The sequence below is a fragment of the Bidens hawaiensis genome, unplaced genomic scaffold (genome assembly GCF_021521415.1).
Source record: "Bidens hawaiensis isolate Kalapana, Puna unplaced genomic scaffold, B.hawaiensis_p1.1 tig00039069_1, whole genome shotgun sequence".
Taxonomy (NCBI): domain Eukaryota; kingdom Viridiplantae; phylum Streptophyta; class Magnoliopsida; order Asterales; family Asteraceae; genus Bidens; species Bidens hawaiensis.
In genome coordinates, this window is record NW_027505591.1 from 64895 (window position 1) to 81794 (window position 16900).

The window sequence follows — 16900 nt, forward strand, 5'->3', positions numbered from 1 at the left end:
ATTGTACTCTTTCTATAAGAGTATTATGCATCTTATATAGTTCTATTATGATATGATATATCTAACAAAATTTAAATTCCAGCTAACCTGAGTTAACATAGCAATGACAAACCTCTCTAAAAACCATGCCTTAAGGTTTCTTGAATTCGTGAAATTTTGTACAGTGAAGTAAAACACAGGGGTTTCATCTCTACAAAATATAACCAACCACTATACTCTTGAGTTTGCTTCAATCACCACACACATTTCTGGTTCAACCCGATTCCTTAATGGGCGGTTTTCCGACAAAGATAAGCTGTCACAGCTTCTGGTAATTGTTTTTTTGGAAGATAAAACAGGATGATTTATGCTATATTTATATTTTTATTGGGCTGAATATGCAAGTTTTTCAACAAAGTAATCCTATTTTATACGCCAACTACTTGTAAAATTAAACAGAAGTTGACAGGTTAAAATCAACCTCCACAGCCTATGGCTATGGCCAACATATAGACAACACAACCCTTAACAGCATTGCACTAATTAAGTCATGGTTCAATCATCTAGGACCAGACAAATGGTCGTTGCTTGGGTTATATGAATCCGGCTTAATATAATATTGATACTGAATATCTGTCTGACTAAATTCTTGGCCAGAAATCCCTCTTTCCTTCCATTCCTCCCATCGACGGGCTAAACCTTCGCCTTCAACCATTCTAACCACTTCTGACATCGCGGGGCGATCCGACGGTGTAGCTTGCGTGCACAGTAAAGCTATTTTTATAAGTTTTTCAACTCCCTCGTTCACATAATTACCTTGTAAAGCCGCATCCACCAGTGTCTCCAACTTCTTATCCTCCAAAAGCCCTTTAACCTGTAAACAATTTCAAACTCAGATCATAAAACTAAGAAACATGAACTTTGTTAAAAACAATCAAGAAACAAATGGTGATGTTGGAGCACGCTTACCCAATCGAGCAGCATGACCTCATCATCTTTCTCAAGGCGGGCCAGATCATAGGCCCGCTGGCCCGTGACAAGTTCTAGGAGCATTATACCGTACCCAAAAACATCTGTTTTTTCTGATGATCTGCCAGTGGACAGATACTCGGGAGCTATGTGTCCAACTGTACCACGAACCGCGGTTGTAACATGCGTATCTTTGAACTCCATGAGTTTAGCCAACCCAAAATCTCCAACAACCGCTTCAAACTCATCATCCAATAGTATATTGGCAGCCTTCACATCCCGGTGTATGATCTTCGGGTCACTTTGTTCATGCAAGTAAGCTAGTCCCCTCGCAGACCCTAGCGCGATCCGTTCCCGTGTCGCCCAATCAAGCACAGCTTGTCTATCGCGTCTATCTAAAAAAATATGCATTTGACCAGAGAAAAAGGTCATGCATTTGACCAAAGAAAGTCAAGCAATTGCCCAAAAAGTCATGTATTAAAGCAAAACAAGTCAAAGATGGTAGAAAAAATAGTCAAATACCTCGTAGACATGATGCAACGCTACCGTTGACCATGTAGGGATAAACCAGTAACCGTTCGGTTGGTGTCATGCAAAATCCCTGCAACCGGAGAAGATTCCGATGCAAAGCCATACTGATAAGTTCAACCTCGGTTTGAAACTGCAATTCACCACTGTGAGAGCGATCCTCTCTAAATCTTTTAACCGCCACCAGACCACCATTGGCTAAGCGCCCTTTGTAAACTTTACCAAATCCACCTTGCCCGAGAATGTTTTTGTTACTAAAATTTTCAGTTGCAACTTGTAGTTCATGCATAGAGAACCTCTTTAGTTGTGCCAGGTTAATTGTGGAGTCTTCCTCAGATGCAAATATCAGAGAGTTAATGAGTGAGTAGAAAAAGACCAATAGAAGCCAAAATCAGAAACTTATCTTATATTATTAATCAACCTGGTATATCAAAGAAATGATTTTGTGGCTTTCTGCGCAACCACCAAACCAGTGCAATGAGACCCACAAAAAGAAGGGCGCCACCGGCAGCAACTCCACTAACAATAGCTCTTGTGGTTGTGGCACTGGTGCGGCCTGAAATCATGGTGGCATATACAACTAGAAGACATGCATTACTACTATACAAAATATGATTACCACATAGGTGATATAGGACCCAAGAGATCACTATTCAACTATCAATCAAGAACATAACAAGAAGAAGAACAAACAAAGGACGAAACCCGAAACACGAATTGTATTATTGAACGAACAAGGAACAAAGGCACGACAAACACACACACCTTTACAAACGTTTACAGCGATCCTATATATAGACATCATCATCATGGCGGTTAACTAACCACCAACTGGCGGTTATATAACTATCTTGGTGTTATAATGTTATATAACTAACAAATAACTACCTGTAACCGCTAATGACAGCCTATATACACAAAGACCCCCTTGACTTACAAATGTTACATAAATGATTCAAAACTAAACTTTAACTAATTACATAAACGACCTGTATCTTCCATGTCGAACTTGATCACACAATTAAGGATATTTAAGGCGACATGTGATATGGTAATGACATAGATGTATACCACTGACTTTTATAATACTATAGTTACTACTTAATGGAATAATTTTTTTATCGTCTCCAATGTTATAATTTCTTTCAAAACTAAAGGGGTTAAGTAATAATAACAATAAAGCATACCTGCAGGAGGTTGCAAATTAGCTGGACCCAGAGCTTGTGGAGGATCCAGAAGAAATGTCAAGTTGGAATTATTTTTGAAACTGAGAACAAAACTTTGAAGTCAATATCATGAAGACAGATTAAATCGTCATCCAAGTTATTTATTATTTTACTAATAACAAACAAGATATTGTTATCAACTAACAGCAAACCTGACGTCTTTGAACAGCGAAAATGAGCCATTCAAAGGGACAACTCCTGTCAAAAGGTTGTTTGATAGATCACTGTGATAGAACGAAGCCGAACAGTGTTAGCATTTTGCATCAAAATAAGAAAAATGGGCTGATTTTTATACTTACAGAACTTGTAGCCTACTTATGGTAGTTAAGGAATATGGAATAGTTCCCGTCAAAGAGTTGCTACTGAGACGGCTATCCTTGCACACAACAACACTGGGATTGATAACTTACCTCTAAATATCACAAAAAAGATAATAAATATTTCATCACCAGAATAATCTGGAAGATGTCAAATCATACAGAAAACGAAGTTTCTGAAGGTTGCCCAATGACTCTGGTATGCTTCCGTTTAACCGGTTCAAGTAAAGATCCAAGCTCACCAAGCTCTTTAGCTTCCCAAGTTCAGTTGGAATATTTCCAGTGATGTTATTATTGTATAGCTCCCTGTTGCATAATTGTGTTAATTCACAAAATCATTAAACATATTTATTAGGCAAAAGGCCAGACTTACAAATACTGTAAGTTTGTAAGTTGACCAAGCTCAGGGACCAGTTGACCAGACAAACCGGCGTTTCCAAGATCACTGCGACAGACAACCCCCAAACCATAAGTTCTTCGAATTTTAAACCATCTGATGCAACTAAATAAGATAAAAACTTGAATATATATGGAAACAGGTTGACAACCATATGCTTACACTCTAGTAACATCACTGTCATTGTTGCAAATAACATGATACCATGCACATGGATTGGTTTGGGTCACATTCCAACTTTTCAATACACTGTTAGGATCAGTTAAATTTGTCTTCAGGGCAATCAATGCATCAACTGTCTTGCACATATAAACTTGATTATGTGTTCATCCTAAAAGCTCCATATCAATAAAGCTTTACAAGGAATTTAAGATTTTCTGGAGATACAACCATTTCAATTCTAATAGTTCAAGATTTCATTCAGTCAAATAAAACAATAGTTTTATGAGAAGCATAAGAATAGATATAGGCCATTGCATCTAAGATCTAGTGGTTGAGATTAATATTTCTAAAAACTGTACAACGTCCTATTTATAGTGGCGTGCATTATTTTAAAGTCTTCTCAACACTTCTCACAAAATAAATGTTTTTTATTTGAACCATCTCTCTCTCTATCTCTATATATATATATTAAAGATTTGTGGTTATCTGTTATACATACATACAATAAAATAAAACCATTTACTTATAAAAGTCAAATGTATAGGAAAACATTATTGACACAAATGATTTATAAAAGACAAACCTTACAACCTTGAAACATTTTAAAGCACAAATCTTGAGCAAGAAATCAACACTAAATCCTCATTTTAAATTAAAAAGATACTAACAAAGGTATTTTTTTCATAAGATCCTATTTGTGAGTGTGAATTTTAACCTTTTAGAAGGATACATATGAAAAATTAATCGAAAATCATGTAAAACCACGTACCTTCAAGATTCCCATAGATTGTTAAGAAATTATAGAATCCGAAAATAGACCAAAGGATGATCATAGCAAGGGTCCGTTCCATTCCCCCGAAGATACTTGGTCAACTGAACACAGCTCATGCAGACAATACTAATATTAATTAACAGACACAAATAAAATCTACAAACTTGAAGTAAGTAATTATGAAGTAGTCTTAGTGGATGGAAGAAGTCTATGTGTAGTAGTAGTTGGTCAATGGCTGTATATTTTTATCCTAAAAGACAAGGCCATTGGGCCAGAATAACGTACGTAATGGGTCTAGTCATCCAATTTATATCTTTCATTTTCTGAAGCAAGGAAGTATGAATATGCACTAATTAATATCCAACAAAACTAATTCCCAGTTTCTACCAAAGAAAAATGCATTCTTTAACCATAAGTTCATTCCTAAAACGATTTTCTTCTAAATAATAATCCACATAAACTGTTATGGGATTTAAAAATAACAAATAGCTAGTCAAAACCTGTCATGAGAAAGCTCACATTCACATATACGGGCATCCGTAATGGACCCACGACAAAATGGAAAATGCCCCACAATGTCATTTCCATATAGGTGAAAAACGCCTAAAGATAAAGGTGCATAATGGTTTCTCCTGGAAAATAAGCAATGAGAAAAAATTTAAAAGAAGAGAATTATTTGTAATGGTTTGATTGGGTAAGAAATTAAGCTAAATTCGCGCCCAACTCTCTTGATTTAACCATCCAGAGAATCGCTGAACGGCCGCTGAATCGCTAGTTGGTCAATGATTGTATATTTTATTCTAAAAAGGCAACTGAAGCAAGGAAGTATGAAGGTGCATTAATTTCCAACAAAACTAAATCCCAGTTTCTACCAGAGAAAATTCAACACTCGTCTGTAATCATCTACAAATGAAAATGAGGTGTTAATTATAAATTATGCTTTTATTATTGTTGTTATTATTTTTATGTATTATTCTTTCTTAGGTTTAGTCTGATCTTATATATCCAACAATAATTTATCAAACAGTTAAATGTGGCCAGTTTAATCTAGATTTCCCAGGATTGGAACGAATTGTTACAAAGATTCCTCTTTTCGACTCTAACTCTCCCACTCCATTCGTTGCTTTTCTTTCTGTTACTTTGAAATTAGCTGTCAACCACTTGAATTTTCGATATTCCTTTTTATTTGTCATCAAACAAATGACATCTTATTCTGGAAATCCTAGCTATTCTTAGCATGATATTGAGGAATCTCATTGCTATTACTCAAACAAGCATGAAACGTATTGATGCAGTTTTGGAAGCGATCAATGGCTCGAGAGACTCATGATTAATCAAAGACGATAAACAGAACCAAAGGTTCCAAGAACAATGTTCTTTATGAATAAACTTAATCAAAAACTAAGAAACTAAACAACCAGGATCCCTACTTATACTAAACAAGGAAACGATAAACTAGGAAACGAGATAAACGTAAATAATAAAAGATATTAAAAATCAAAAATCAAATATGAAGATTTTCTGCATCACGTATGCTTGCATATTCGTCCATAGGGCAAATTAGATATGTAATTATTGGAAAAATTGTTAGAGACTCAAATAATGAATATGCAAGCATGATAACTTATATGTTGTTCTATACACGTTGGTTTCTCTTTGTTAGGTTCTGTACTTCAACATTATAGTTTATAATTGTGGTTAAAATATAGAACTTGAAGAAATCAGAATGTGCTCAAGAAAGATATTCGTTGAAGGATGCCTCATTTGTCAAAAATAACAACTAGCTAGTCAAAACCAGCCATGAGAAAGCTCGCAGTTACATCTAAAGGCATACGTATTGGACTCACGACAAAAATGGAAAACGCCATGCCGCATCATTGCCATGTAGGTGAAAAATGCCAAACAAAAAAGGTGCTTAACGGTTTCTCCTTGAAAATAAGTAAGAAAAAAAATGAAAAAGAAGAGAGTGATTTGTAATGGTTTGATTGGGGTAAGAAATAACATAAATAACCTAAATTCATGCCCAACTCTCTTGCTTTAACCATCCAGACTCCAGAGAATAGCTGAACTAATGATGGATCCATATATGCTTAATCAATATGAGTGCGCATATATTTCCGCGCTTAAAATTTGCCATTTTAATAAAGTGATTTGTTTGGTTCTTCATAACAAATATGATTTGTCAAGCGTCTGAGGTTAACCGCGAGCAGAGATTAGATCTGGAAAATGAAGAAATTAAGACATAGCCTGCAACAATAGTTACTTTGATATGAAAGTTACTAGTGTTTTCAGAGGTAGCAATTTTGGCTTGATTTACAGCAGATTTTCTTTTTCTTGGTTTGAATATGCCAAGTCTAGAATCATATATTATATACATTAACTAATTATAAATTTAAACAAAAGTTGACAGGCAACTTGACCCAACAAGCTAGTTTTGACTAATTAGCATATCTGTCACAAACCCTTGGCATAAGTCGCGTTCAGTTATCTGGGACCAGACAAATGCTCGTTGCTCGGGTTATATGAATTCGGGTTAATATAAAACTGATACTGAATTTGAATATCTGTCTGACTAAATTCTTGTCGGGAAATCCCTCTTTCCTTCCATTCCTGCCATCGACGGGCTAAACCTTCGCCTTCAACCATTCTAACCACTTCTGACATCGCGGGGCGATCCGACGGTGTAGCTTGCGTGCACAGTAAAGCTATTTTTATAAGTTTTTCAACTCCCTCGTTCACATAATTACCTTGTAAAGCCGCATCCACCAGTGTCTCCAACTTCTTATCCTCCAAAAGCCCTTTAACCTGTAAACAATTTCAAACTCAGATCATAAAACTAAGAAACATGAACTTTGTTAAAAACAATCAAGAAACAAATGGTGATGTTGGAGCACGCTTACCCAATCGAGCAGCATGACCTCATCATCTTTCTCAAGGCGGGCCAGATCATAGGCCCGCTGGCCCGTGACAAGTTCTAGAAGCATTATACCGTACCCAAAAACATCTGTTTTTTCTGATGATCTGCCAGTGGACAGATACTCGGGAGCTATGTGTCCAACTGTACCACGAACCGCGGTTGTAACATGCGTATCTTTGAACTCCATGAGTTTAGCCAACCCAAAATCTCCAACAACCGCTTCAAACTCATCATCCAGTAGTATATTGGCAGCCTTCACATCCCGGTGTATGATCTTCGGGTCACTTTGTTCATGCAAGTAAGCTAGTCCCCTCGCAGACCCTAGCGCGATCCGTTCCCGTGTCGCCCAATCAAGCACAGCTTGTCTATCGTGTCTATCTAAAAAAATATGCATTTGACCAGAGAAAAAGGTCATGCATTTGACCAAAGAAAGTCAAGCATTTGCCCAAAAAGTCATGTATTAACCAAAACAAGTCAAAGATGGTAGTAAAAAATAGCCAAATACCTCGTAGACATGATGCAACGCTACCGGTGATCATGTAGGGATAAACGAGCAACCGCTCGGTTGGTGTCATGCAAAATCCTTGCAACCGGAGAAGGTTCCGGTGCACCGCCAAACTGATAAGTTCAACCTCGGTTTGAAACTGCAATTCACCACCGTGAGAGCGATCCTCTCTGAGTCTTTTAACCGCCACCAGACCACCACCGGTTAACCTCCCTTTGTAAACTTTACCAAATCCACCTTGGCCAAGAACGTTCTTGCTGTTAAAATTATCGGTTGCAACTTGCAGTTCGCGCAGAGAAAACCGCTTTAACTGTCCCAGGTGAACCATGGGATCCTCCTCAGCTGCAAATATATCAGAAAATTAATATAAGTGAGCAGAAAATGGTCATTAAGATCTAAATTAAAATTATGATGTTGTTAAGTTATTTAACGAACCTGGTATATCGAAGAAATGATCACGTGACTTTGCGTGGCGCCACCAAGCGATTGCTATTAAGGGTCCAATAACAAGGATGGCTGCACCAGTAGCAACTCCAATGGCGATAGGCCCGACTGCAGTGCTGCCACCTGAAGTCATAGTTGCATATACAATTAGAAGATAATTGATCCTTATAATAAAAATGATCACCTTGTTTGTTGCAAATATAGATAGGCTTATAAACGAATACCAATGAAGCATGTTTGTGTTTGTTCGTTTAGAATACGTAACACTTATATTGTGTCAAACATAAAGAAGTCTTCAAACACGCGTAAATTAATAATGGCAGTGAAAAAAACCTGAAGCAGGTGGCACATTAGGGGCAGGAGCTTGTGCAATCACAGGAAATGTCAAGTTGGGATTATTGAAGAAACTGAAATAACTGAAACTTGTAGTCAACATCATTAACGAAAACAATCTATACTATATAGTATCAACTAACAGCAAAACCTGAGGTTCGTGAACAACGAAAATACACCATTTATAGGGACAGGTCCTTCCAACAAGTTATTTGATAGATCACTGTGATATACAGAAATTAGAACCGAACACTTTTAGCCGATTATTATAACATAATGAAGATAAGTAAAATGGGTATGGGCTGGCTGGTTTTTATACTTACAGAACTTGCAGAGTAGTTATGGTAGTTAAGATAGATGGAATAACTCCAGTCAAAGAGTTGTTATTCAGACGGCTATCCTTGCACATACAAGAGAGACAACACTGTCATCCATAATTAACAAATAGCGCTATAAATGAGTTAAGCTATCTGCTCGCAAGCTATTCGAGCTAGCTTGCGAGCCTAAACAAGCCCACTATTTATACAAATACAACTTTTATTTGGTAATTATATATATATATATATATATATATATATATGAGCAAACTACATTTTTAGTTATATAGGATTTTATTTAATACTATGCTAACTTTTTTACAAAATGACTATTTTACCCTCACATCCGAAAAACAAAACGTGTGATTTTCACACCCCTTAACTTTTCTATTTTTCTTTTTTTAAATAACAAAGCTACGGTCTAATCAATTCAAGTAAAGATTCATACAGGAAACGAAGGCTCTTAAGGTTGCCTAAATCGCCTGGAATGAAGCCGGTTAAGTCGTTCCCGTAAAGATCCAAGCTCACCAAGCTCCTTAATTTCCCGAGTTCAGTTGGAATCTTTCCAGTAATGTTATTACCGTATAGCTCCCTGTTGCAGAATAAAGTTACACCACAAAAGTAATTAATTGAACATATTACTTTAAATGATGTGCATGAAACCAAAATAACCCATCTGTAACTGACATAACCGAACCCATCATAAAACTTACAGTTTGGATTTATGTTTATTTTCAAAACCAAGTTCCTGGTTCAGTTTTGCACATACCAAAAACCAAAAAAAGTGAAAAGAAACAAACCCGCTAAAATCCGAAAGAAAAACCCACCTTTTTTTTAATTCATGGTTTTGTTTATTTTTTAATATTAAAGAGTTCATAAGAAAACTAATAAATGGTGTGCCCCAAAAATTTAAGGTCCAAGTGTGTAATAATAAATAATCAATTAATTATTATTTAACAAAAACTAGGCCCAAATTCATTAACTTGGGCTTTTTTTTCGCCCCAAAATTTTCAAGCCTAAATTGCAACACCGAAAAACCAAGCCAAACCCATTGCGAAAACCAAAAACTTAAAACCGAACTGTTTCCAAAAGCCCAAAAACTGGATATGCAGTTTTTGTTACAGTTTAAGCCCAAAACCAACCAATGCAGATCTCTAACTTTAATATGAAAATTGGGTAGACAAAAGGCAAGAATTACAAATACTGTAAGTTTGAAAGTTGACCAAGATCAGGGACTAGTTGACCCGACAAATTGGCGTTTCCAAGATCACTGCACCAGACAAACCAAAGTTTCTTCTTCAGACTATTTGATGCTGCAACAAAATGGTAACAAACTTGAAATTTTATTAAGACATAAGCTTACACCCGAGTAACGAAACTTCCTGGGTTGCAAGTAACATGAAACCATGTACATGGATTGGGAAGGGATGCATCCCAACTTTGAGTAATACCGTTAGGATCAAGTATTTTGTTCTTCAGGGCAGTTAATGCATCACCTGTTTTGCACATATAAAGTTTACAACAAACCATCATAATTTTCATGAGATTTCTAAGCATACAAATGTACCCAATAAATTCTCGAATCGAGTTGAGCTTAAACGAGCTTGAGCCCGAGCCCAAAAATAAGAATGTGGAATAAACGAGCCCGAGCCCGAGTTCCATTAATCGGGCTCGAGTAGACTCACTAGCTTAAACAAGTCTATATTTTTATTTCATATGTTAACAATAAATTAGACGGGTGTCCGCGCATAACTTGGTAATCACATAATAGATTTATGGGTGTTTATTGTTCTACTTGAAACCGTTTGTTGGTATATGTAGATTAATAATTCTTATTTTAAGCTCAATTTATTATCGAAGTACAAACCAAATAAGAACCAAATTGTTGGTAATGATTCGGTTTGGTTGGCTTCAATTTTCAACGGCCTGGTTTTAGTTTTCGACGACAAAATACCATTACTAACGATTTGGCTCACGGTTTAATTCAAAGCCATCAAAACCGGACCACAAACACCTATACATAAAATGCTATTTTTATAACTTAAACAAACTATGGCAATATAATACTCAAATTAAAGAGAATAAAATGCTCGTTTTTATGGTACAATTTTTTAAAATTGTGGTGGAAGTTTGGTTAAAAGTGAAATTAAAAAGAGTATATAGGTAAAAAAAAATAGAAGTTACATTTGTAACTATTCTTTAAATTCATAAAAAAATGATTAAAGTAGAGGGACTAAGATTATAACAATATTTGAGAAATATGAAAGACAAGTGATATTAAGTATTACAATTACCCCTTTGCCCCTCTTTAAACTTGTACCATGTGCTTAAACAATTGTGAAACTGTTAAAATTTTACCTTGCTAATTTGCCCATGACTCCTATATTATATTTAGTATAAATTTGCATGATAATTATGATCATATGTAAAATTATGATAAAATAACTTAAATATATAACTAAATTAGTAAATAACAAACGGGCTGAGCTCAAACTTTAAAAACTACTCACGAGCCAAGTTCGAGCTTAAGTGAGCTCGGCTTGGATAGGCTCACCTTGTTTAAACCCCTAGCACATTTACAGAGAGGTGAAAGAAGATAACTATTTCTTATATTGCATAGTTTACAAGCAGATAAAATATTTATGTTACCTTGTTTGCCCTTGAGTATAAAAATATTTAAGGGACACATGTTTAATTAATTGCAAATCCTTGTTATTTTCCCTAGAAACAAAACTACTTTTATATGATCTATAAAACTTTCCCTTGAATTTAAAGCTAGTCTACAGCAAGTTACTAAACTTGATCAAGAACAATGAAAAAGCACATACCTTCAATATTCCCACAAACTCTTGATAAATTAGAGAACCCGAAAATAAACCAAACGATGATCACGGGGATGGTTGGTCCCATTCCCGTGGAGCTAACAAGGTTTCGTTAATTAAACTAGACTCAAGCAAATAAAATGCTAGTTTTGAACACAGGTCAAGCAAACAATGCTGCTAATATTAAGAGCTAGCCACAAATAAAATCAACAAAATACAAAGACTTGAAAATGGATGGTAATTATGAAGTAGTTTCATGTGGGGTTTGGAGTGTTAGATATGCTGAGCATATTTCGGTACAAGTCTTTGTGTGTACTAAGTCAGTCAGTCAGTCAACGGCTGCATGTTTAATATTTTCTCCTAAAAGGACAAGTGATTGTATTGTGGGGACAAAATAGACGTCAGTGGTGATGCATTTTCTTCCTTTTATTTTCTGATGTGTTAAGTTCATGCCTAAAAACTAAAGGTTTTCATTCTTTTTTTTCTTTTAAATGATCAACAAAATTTTATTAACATGAGCAAGACGCCAAAAAGGCCGAAAATCACACCACCAAACAAAAACAACACCACAAGCACACCAGCCCCACCCGATCATTCAGGCATTTTATCAAACACTTAGGGCAGTATATTATTTAGAGGAAAATTAGAATTCAGAACAAAGAAAGCAATCATATCATACCTATGAATCGCTAATGTCTGGAACTAAAACGTCAGTTTGAGGCTGGAATCACATTTAATTGGCCAATTTCTAAGACTGCCCAAGATGACCTCGGTAAACTGCTGAAACTTAAAAAGAATTGATGGAATGGCACCACCAAGAGTGGAGGCATGCGGCTTAATTTGACTCAACATGGTGAAACTTACCACATCTATAAAAAAAAAAGCTTGTAGTTTTACTGGTTCGGGTCATCGACATATACTGAAAATTAGTTGCAATCGCACTAAACATAAGTACGAAACACTTGTATAAATAACTAAATATCATATGTAAAATGCACCATCATCATCATCATCATATAAGTTGTTTAAATAGTCGATCCAAATACTTAGCTAGCGGTGCTGAGAATGGATGTATAATCAACCTGTCACAAGGTCATTTGTAATGAAATGCTCATCTAGTCACCCAATGTAGCATTTAAATACGTACAAAGTTAGAGTGTGTCTCTTATTTTCCTCTCTTTATGATTTATAAAGAAAGAATAAGTCATTTTTATGTTTATATAGTGTTTGGATACCAATAAGTTCTTTTAACTTTCTCCTTATTGATTAGGCTAAAAAATGGCTTTTTAATAAGTTGGGATATGATAACTTATCTCCTTATAGGTTTACAATACCCATTCCACCCTTCCATTCCATCCATCTCCCTTAACACCCAGCTCCTATCATTTATTCCACTCCTCCTACACCCTGCCAATATGTCATCGATCATCATTATTCCACCCAGCTCCTTCTCTGTAACACGCAGCTCTCTTCAACCCTAAACCCTACCTTGATCATTGAATTCGCTCCCCTACTCATCGATTAACATTGAATTCGAGTATCTGTCTACACCGAACTCATCGATTAACATTGGATTCGCTCCCCTACTCATCGATTAACTTTGATCAGCTCTCTGTAACATTCTGCCTACACCCAACTCATCAATTAACATTGAATTTGAGTATCTGGCACTTTCAACGACCCCTGCTAAAGTTGAATTCGCTCCTATAATCTCCTTATTAATATGAACCTTCCACTAGGTTTGTACAATTCGATTTTAAGTCTATTTCATTCTCATGTAATTGGTGTTTAAATCCGTTTGCGAGTTGTTTGGTTGAAACATGTTTAGTGTTTTGGTGATTTTAGTAGTCTTGGATTTAACTTAAGTAGTAGTGGGGTTTATGTTTATGGAGTTTGATGTTTTAGTTACTAGTGTTATTAGATCTATATTATGTTTATGGTGTGTTATTAGATTTATATTATGTTTTGTTACAAAAAATCTTATATGTGTGACACATGTTCATATGTAAAAGAGCTTAGTTGTTCATGATCTATTTGCTATACTTAAGTTAAAACTTAATACTTTAATGAATTAGATGACACATGTTTAGTTGTCTGCTCATTTTTGTTTCATCTCTAGCTGTTGTCTAATCTTCACTAATGTGTGTTCACCTTAGTATATCGGATTTGCTTGTTTATGAATCATGGATATAGTATGCTTAAGACTACGAAGAATAAAAAAGTCTTGTGGGGTAATGATACGTTTGATGCGTGCTTGCTTGAATTAGAAAAGGGAATAGACTCGGTACTCACTTTAATAAGATTGGGTGGAAGAATATAGTTCAAACCATGCACGAAAAAACGGGCATAACTTTTGATGAAAAACAAAAACAAATGGAATGTCATGAAAATAGAATGGAAGCTTTATGACCGCTTGATGAGGCATGAAATGGGGATTTGTGGGACGAGAAGCTTAATCGATGCATCGCCTGCATGGTGGGATGAGAAAATACAGATAAGTTCTACACTCCTATTGTTTTTTTAATCATTTGTAGTTATAATTGTATCGGGTTCATCGGTTGTTACTATTCCGAAACTAAAACAAAAAGACACCGGTCATCAGTTTGGAAGCAGGTGTACATCCGCAAACTAAGAAATCCAAAACAATTCTAAAACAATTTTAGCAAATAACATTTTAAAGCATGAACTATATTAAGATATTCAATTCAGGTTATTAATAACATCAAGAAGTCTTTAATCCCAAGCTAGTTGGTGTATACTAAAACTAAAAGGAGAATATTGAATTGAGGTTTTAAAGTGTTAGGAACAAGGCGGCGATGCGGCAAAACAACCCACAAACGAGCACAAACGATATAAACACGCAGTACATAAAATATAAACGACACAAGAATTTTAACATGGTTCACCCTAGTGGGAGGCCTGTATCCACGAGCTACAACTAGGGTTTCTCTTTATTAGCTCAGAACCAAATATTACAATTATATGACATTATTATATATAGTGATAGAGTTAGGGTTTCTATCTTGGTGAACAAGAAACTAAGGGTATATTTGGCAAAACTGGCTGGTAGCTGTAACTTTTTAGATATATTTAAATGTTTGGCGGAGTGGCTAGAGCATAAATAAAATATATAAAATGACCAAAAGGGGCATAATTAAAAAAACATAATACTAAATGTATGTATCCTGAAGGTTATTTAAGTAATTGCAAATACTAGAAGCTTGTAGCTTTTACAAGCTTCAAACTTTAAGTTTTTTTTCCTAATCTAAAAGCTTCAAGCTTCTTCAACCAAACAAGGCTTTTTATTAAGTAAGAGCCTTTTTTATAAAAGCTTGAAGCTAGAAGCTTCTAAAAGCTCCTAAAAACTTCCTACTAAACATACCCTAAGAGTATGTTTAGTAGGGAGCTTTTAAAAGCTTTTAGGATCTTCTAACTTCAAGCTTTTAAGAAAAAACTTATACTCAATAAAAAGCTTTTTTTGTTTGAAGGAGCTTGAAACTTTTAGGTTATGAGAAAAAACTCTAAATTTGAACGCTACTAGCGTTTGAGAAAAAGCTTGCAGCTTTTATATTTGAAATTTTATAAGTTGGTACTTGAAATTTCAACAATTTTTGTTAATTTATATAATACTTACACATTTAACCCTTATTCAAAACCAACTACCCCATGACTTTTTAAGAGGACATAACTTTTTTGCGTGTTAATATTTTATTAAAAAAATTTACATCATAAAAACGAGTATTTTATTCTCTTTAATTTGAATATGATATTGCTATACTTCTTTAACTTTAAAAAATTAACATATTTCGTGATTAACGGTTAGGATCGGCAATAAGTCGAGTCAGGCGAGCTCGGGTAATGTGTAAGACCAAATTAGGGTCGGAACGAGTCGATACAAAAAGATTAATTTAGTTCAGTTTGTATCGGTACGGTTTTGAGTCGAAAGGGGTCAGGTCAGAACATGTTTCAGATTAGAACAGTGTCGGGTCGGAACGGGATTCAGATCAAAACAGGTTGGTTTAAAAAATTATCTATTCGAAATTACTATATATTTTAACTATGCTTCTTGATTTTCGCCACTGGTTACATGCGTACTGGCTTTGCACGAATTAAGCGTCTGCATTCGGGTTATGTGTGCACGGTCATTAGGTGAATCATGTACCGACACTGATTATGCGGTTGATGTCTGGTTACATTCCCACTCCGCCGCGTGGGCATCAAGCTAGTTTTATTAAAAGTTCCAGCTACTCTGCCAAACACCTAAATATATCTAAAAAGCTACAGCTAACAGCTACCAGCTACCAACCACTAGCTTCCAGCTAACAGCCACCAGCTAGTTTTGCCAAACATACACTAAATGGGCCATTAATTAACTTAATAAAACCGGCCCATCATTAATCTTTTAACCAAAAGCCCAATAACCAAGGACTTTAAACCCAACAATCAACCACTTGAAGGCCTTGAACTCCAGCCTGCCATCCAAGCACAAAGCAATTAAGTCACCCAATAACTCCTATAACATTTAATAGCATAAATCCACCAAGCCTCCAGTTCCAAGAACAAGCTAAAACTTCAACAACAAAAGTTCTCCAAGCCTCCAGTTCCATAGGAACAGGCTTAGATTTCAACCAATCCACCTAGTTGCAGCGACCCTTGCTCAGTTTCCCGAAAGGCCTATTGAAACTCCCAAGAGCTTCAATCCAGTCATCACAGACTCACTCATGGCAAAACCCATCAATGACTCATCCTCAATCTCAACCGGCTCCCACTGATTCACACTACCCGCTCCAGAGACTTCCATAGCAAATAACACTCTCCAAAACTAAAAGCACCAAGAGAGATTTTACCATTCGAAATCCTGGTCTCAAAACCCAACATCACAGTGTAATTGTACCTGAACACCGCTCGCGGTCCCATTGTTACAAAAAATCCCAGTCTAGGTTTAAACCTCCGAATATGCTTAAACTGGCATCTATGTGGTTCCATGATTCATGCTTGTAAAATGAATCCACTTAGCTCTACTTGATTCAGTGAGCCAAGACTTTATAACTTGGAAGTTTGTTCACTTCTTTCAGCGATACAAATAAAAAAACATGTACCTTCCCACAGTCTTTAATAATAATATTCACCAATACTTCATTACAGTGGGTAACATGAAATGAAGTATTCTAGAATCTTGAACCCAAGAGTCTTCACTGCCTTCCACTGAGTT

At 35.7% G+C, this 16900-nt stretch overlaps 1 protein-coding gene and 1 pseudogene across 2 annotated transcripts; both read right to left on the reverse strand.

Annotated features, from left to right (window-relative positions):
* Positions 1-522: 522 nt before the first annotated feature.
* On the reverse strand, positions 523-4429 carry LOC143614156 (BRASSINOSTEROID INSENSITIVE 1-associated receptor kinase 1-like). The gene is made up of 11 exons (XM_077087671.1): positions 4348-4429; positions 3579-3711; positions 3393-3464; positions 3182-3325; positions 3002-3073; positions 2855-2926; positions 2664-2743; positions 1898-2032; positions 1471-1812; positions 949-1343; positions 523-853 (listed from the first exon to the last, which is right to left on the reverse strand). The coding sequence occupies exons 1-11, from the start codon at positions 4427-4429 to the stop codon at positions 539-541; spliced, it is 1842 nt and encodes a 613-aa protein (XP_076943786.1). The 3' UTR covers positions 523-538.
* Positions 4430-6834: 2405 nt separating this feature from the next.
* Positions 6835-11829, reverse strand: LOC143614157 (BRASSINOSTEROID INSENSITIVE 1-associated receptor kinase 1-like; annotated as a pseudogene). The gene is made up of 10 exons (XR_013150246.1): positions 11695-11829; positions 10065-10362; positions 9315-9458; positions 8873-8944; positions 8701-8772; positions 8550-8623; positions 8208-8339; positions 7773-8114; positions 7251-7645; positions 6835-7155 (listed from the first exon to the last, which is right to left on the reverse strand). The product of XR_013150246.1 is annotated as a BRASSINOSTEROID INSENSITIVE 1-associated receptor kinase 1-like (transcript).
* Positions 11830-16900: the final 5071 nt, after the last annotated feature.

What these genes read in the sequence shown, in the direction of transcription:
- LOC143614156 (XM_077087671.1), bottom strand. Translation starts at nt 4,429, where the DNA reads ATGGAACGGACCCTTGCTATGATCATCCTTTGGTCTATTTTCGGATTC. An exon ending in TCGCTGTTCAAAGACGTCAG is followed by an intron (nt 2,744 to 2,854) that starts GTTTGCTGTTAG and finishes TTTTGTTCTCAG; the next exon opens with TTTCAAAAATAATTCCAACT. An exon ending in AGGTCATGCTGCTCGATTGG is followed by an intron (nt 854 to 948) that starts GTAAGCGTGCTC and finishes AATTGTTTACAG; the next exon opens with GTTAAAGGGCTTTTGGAGGA.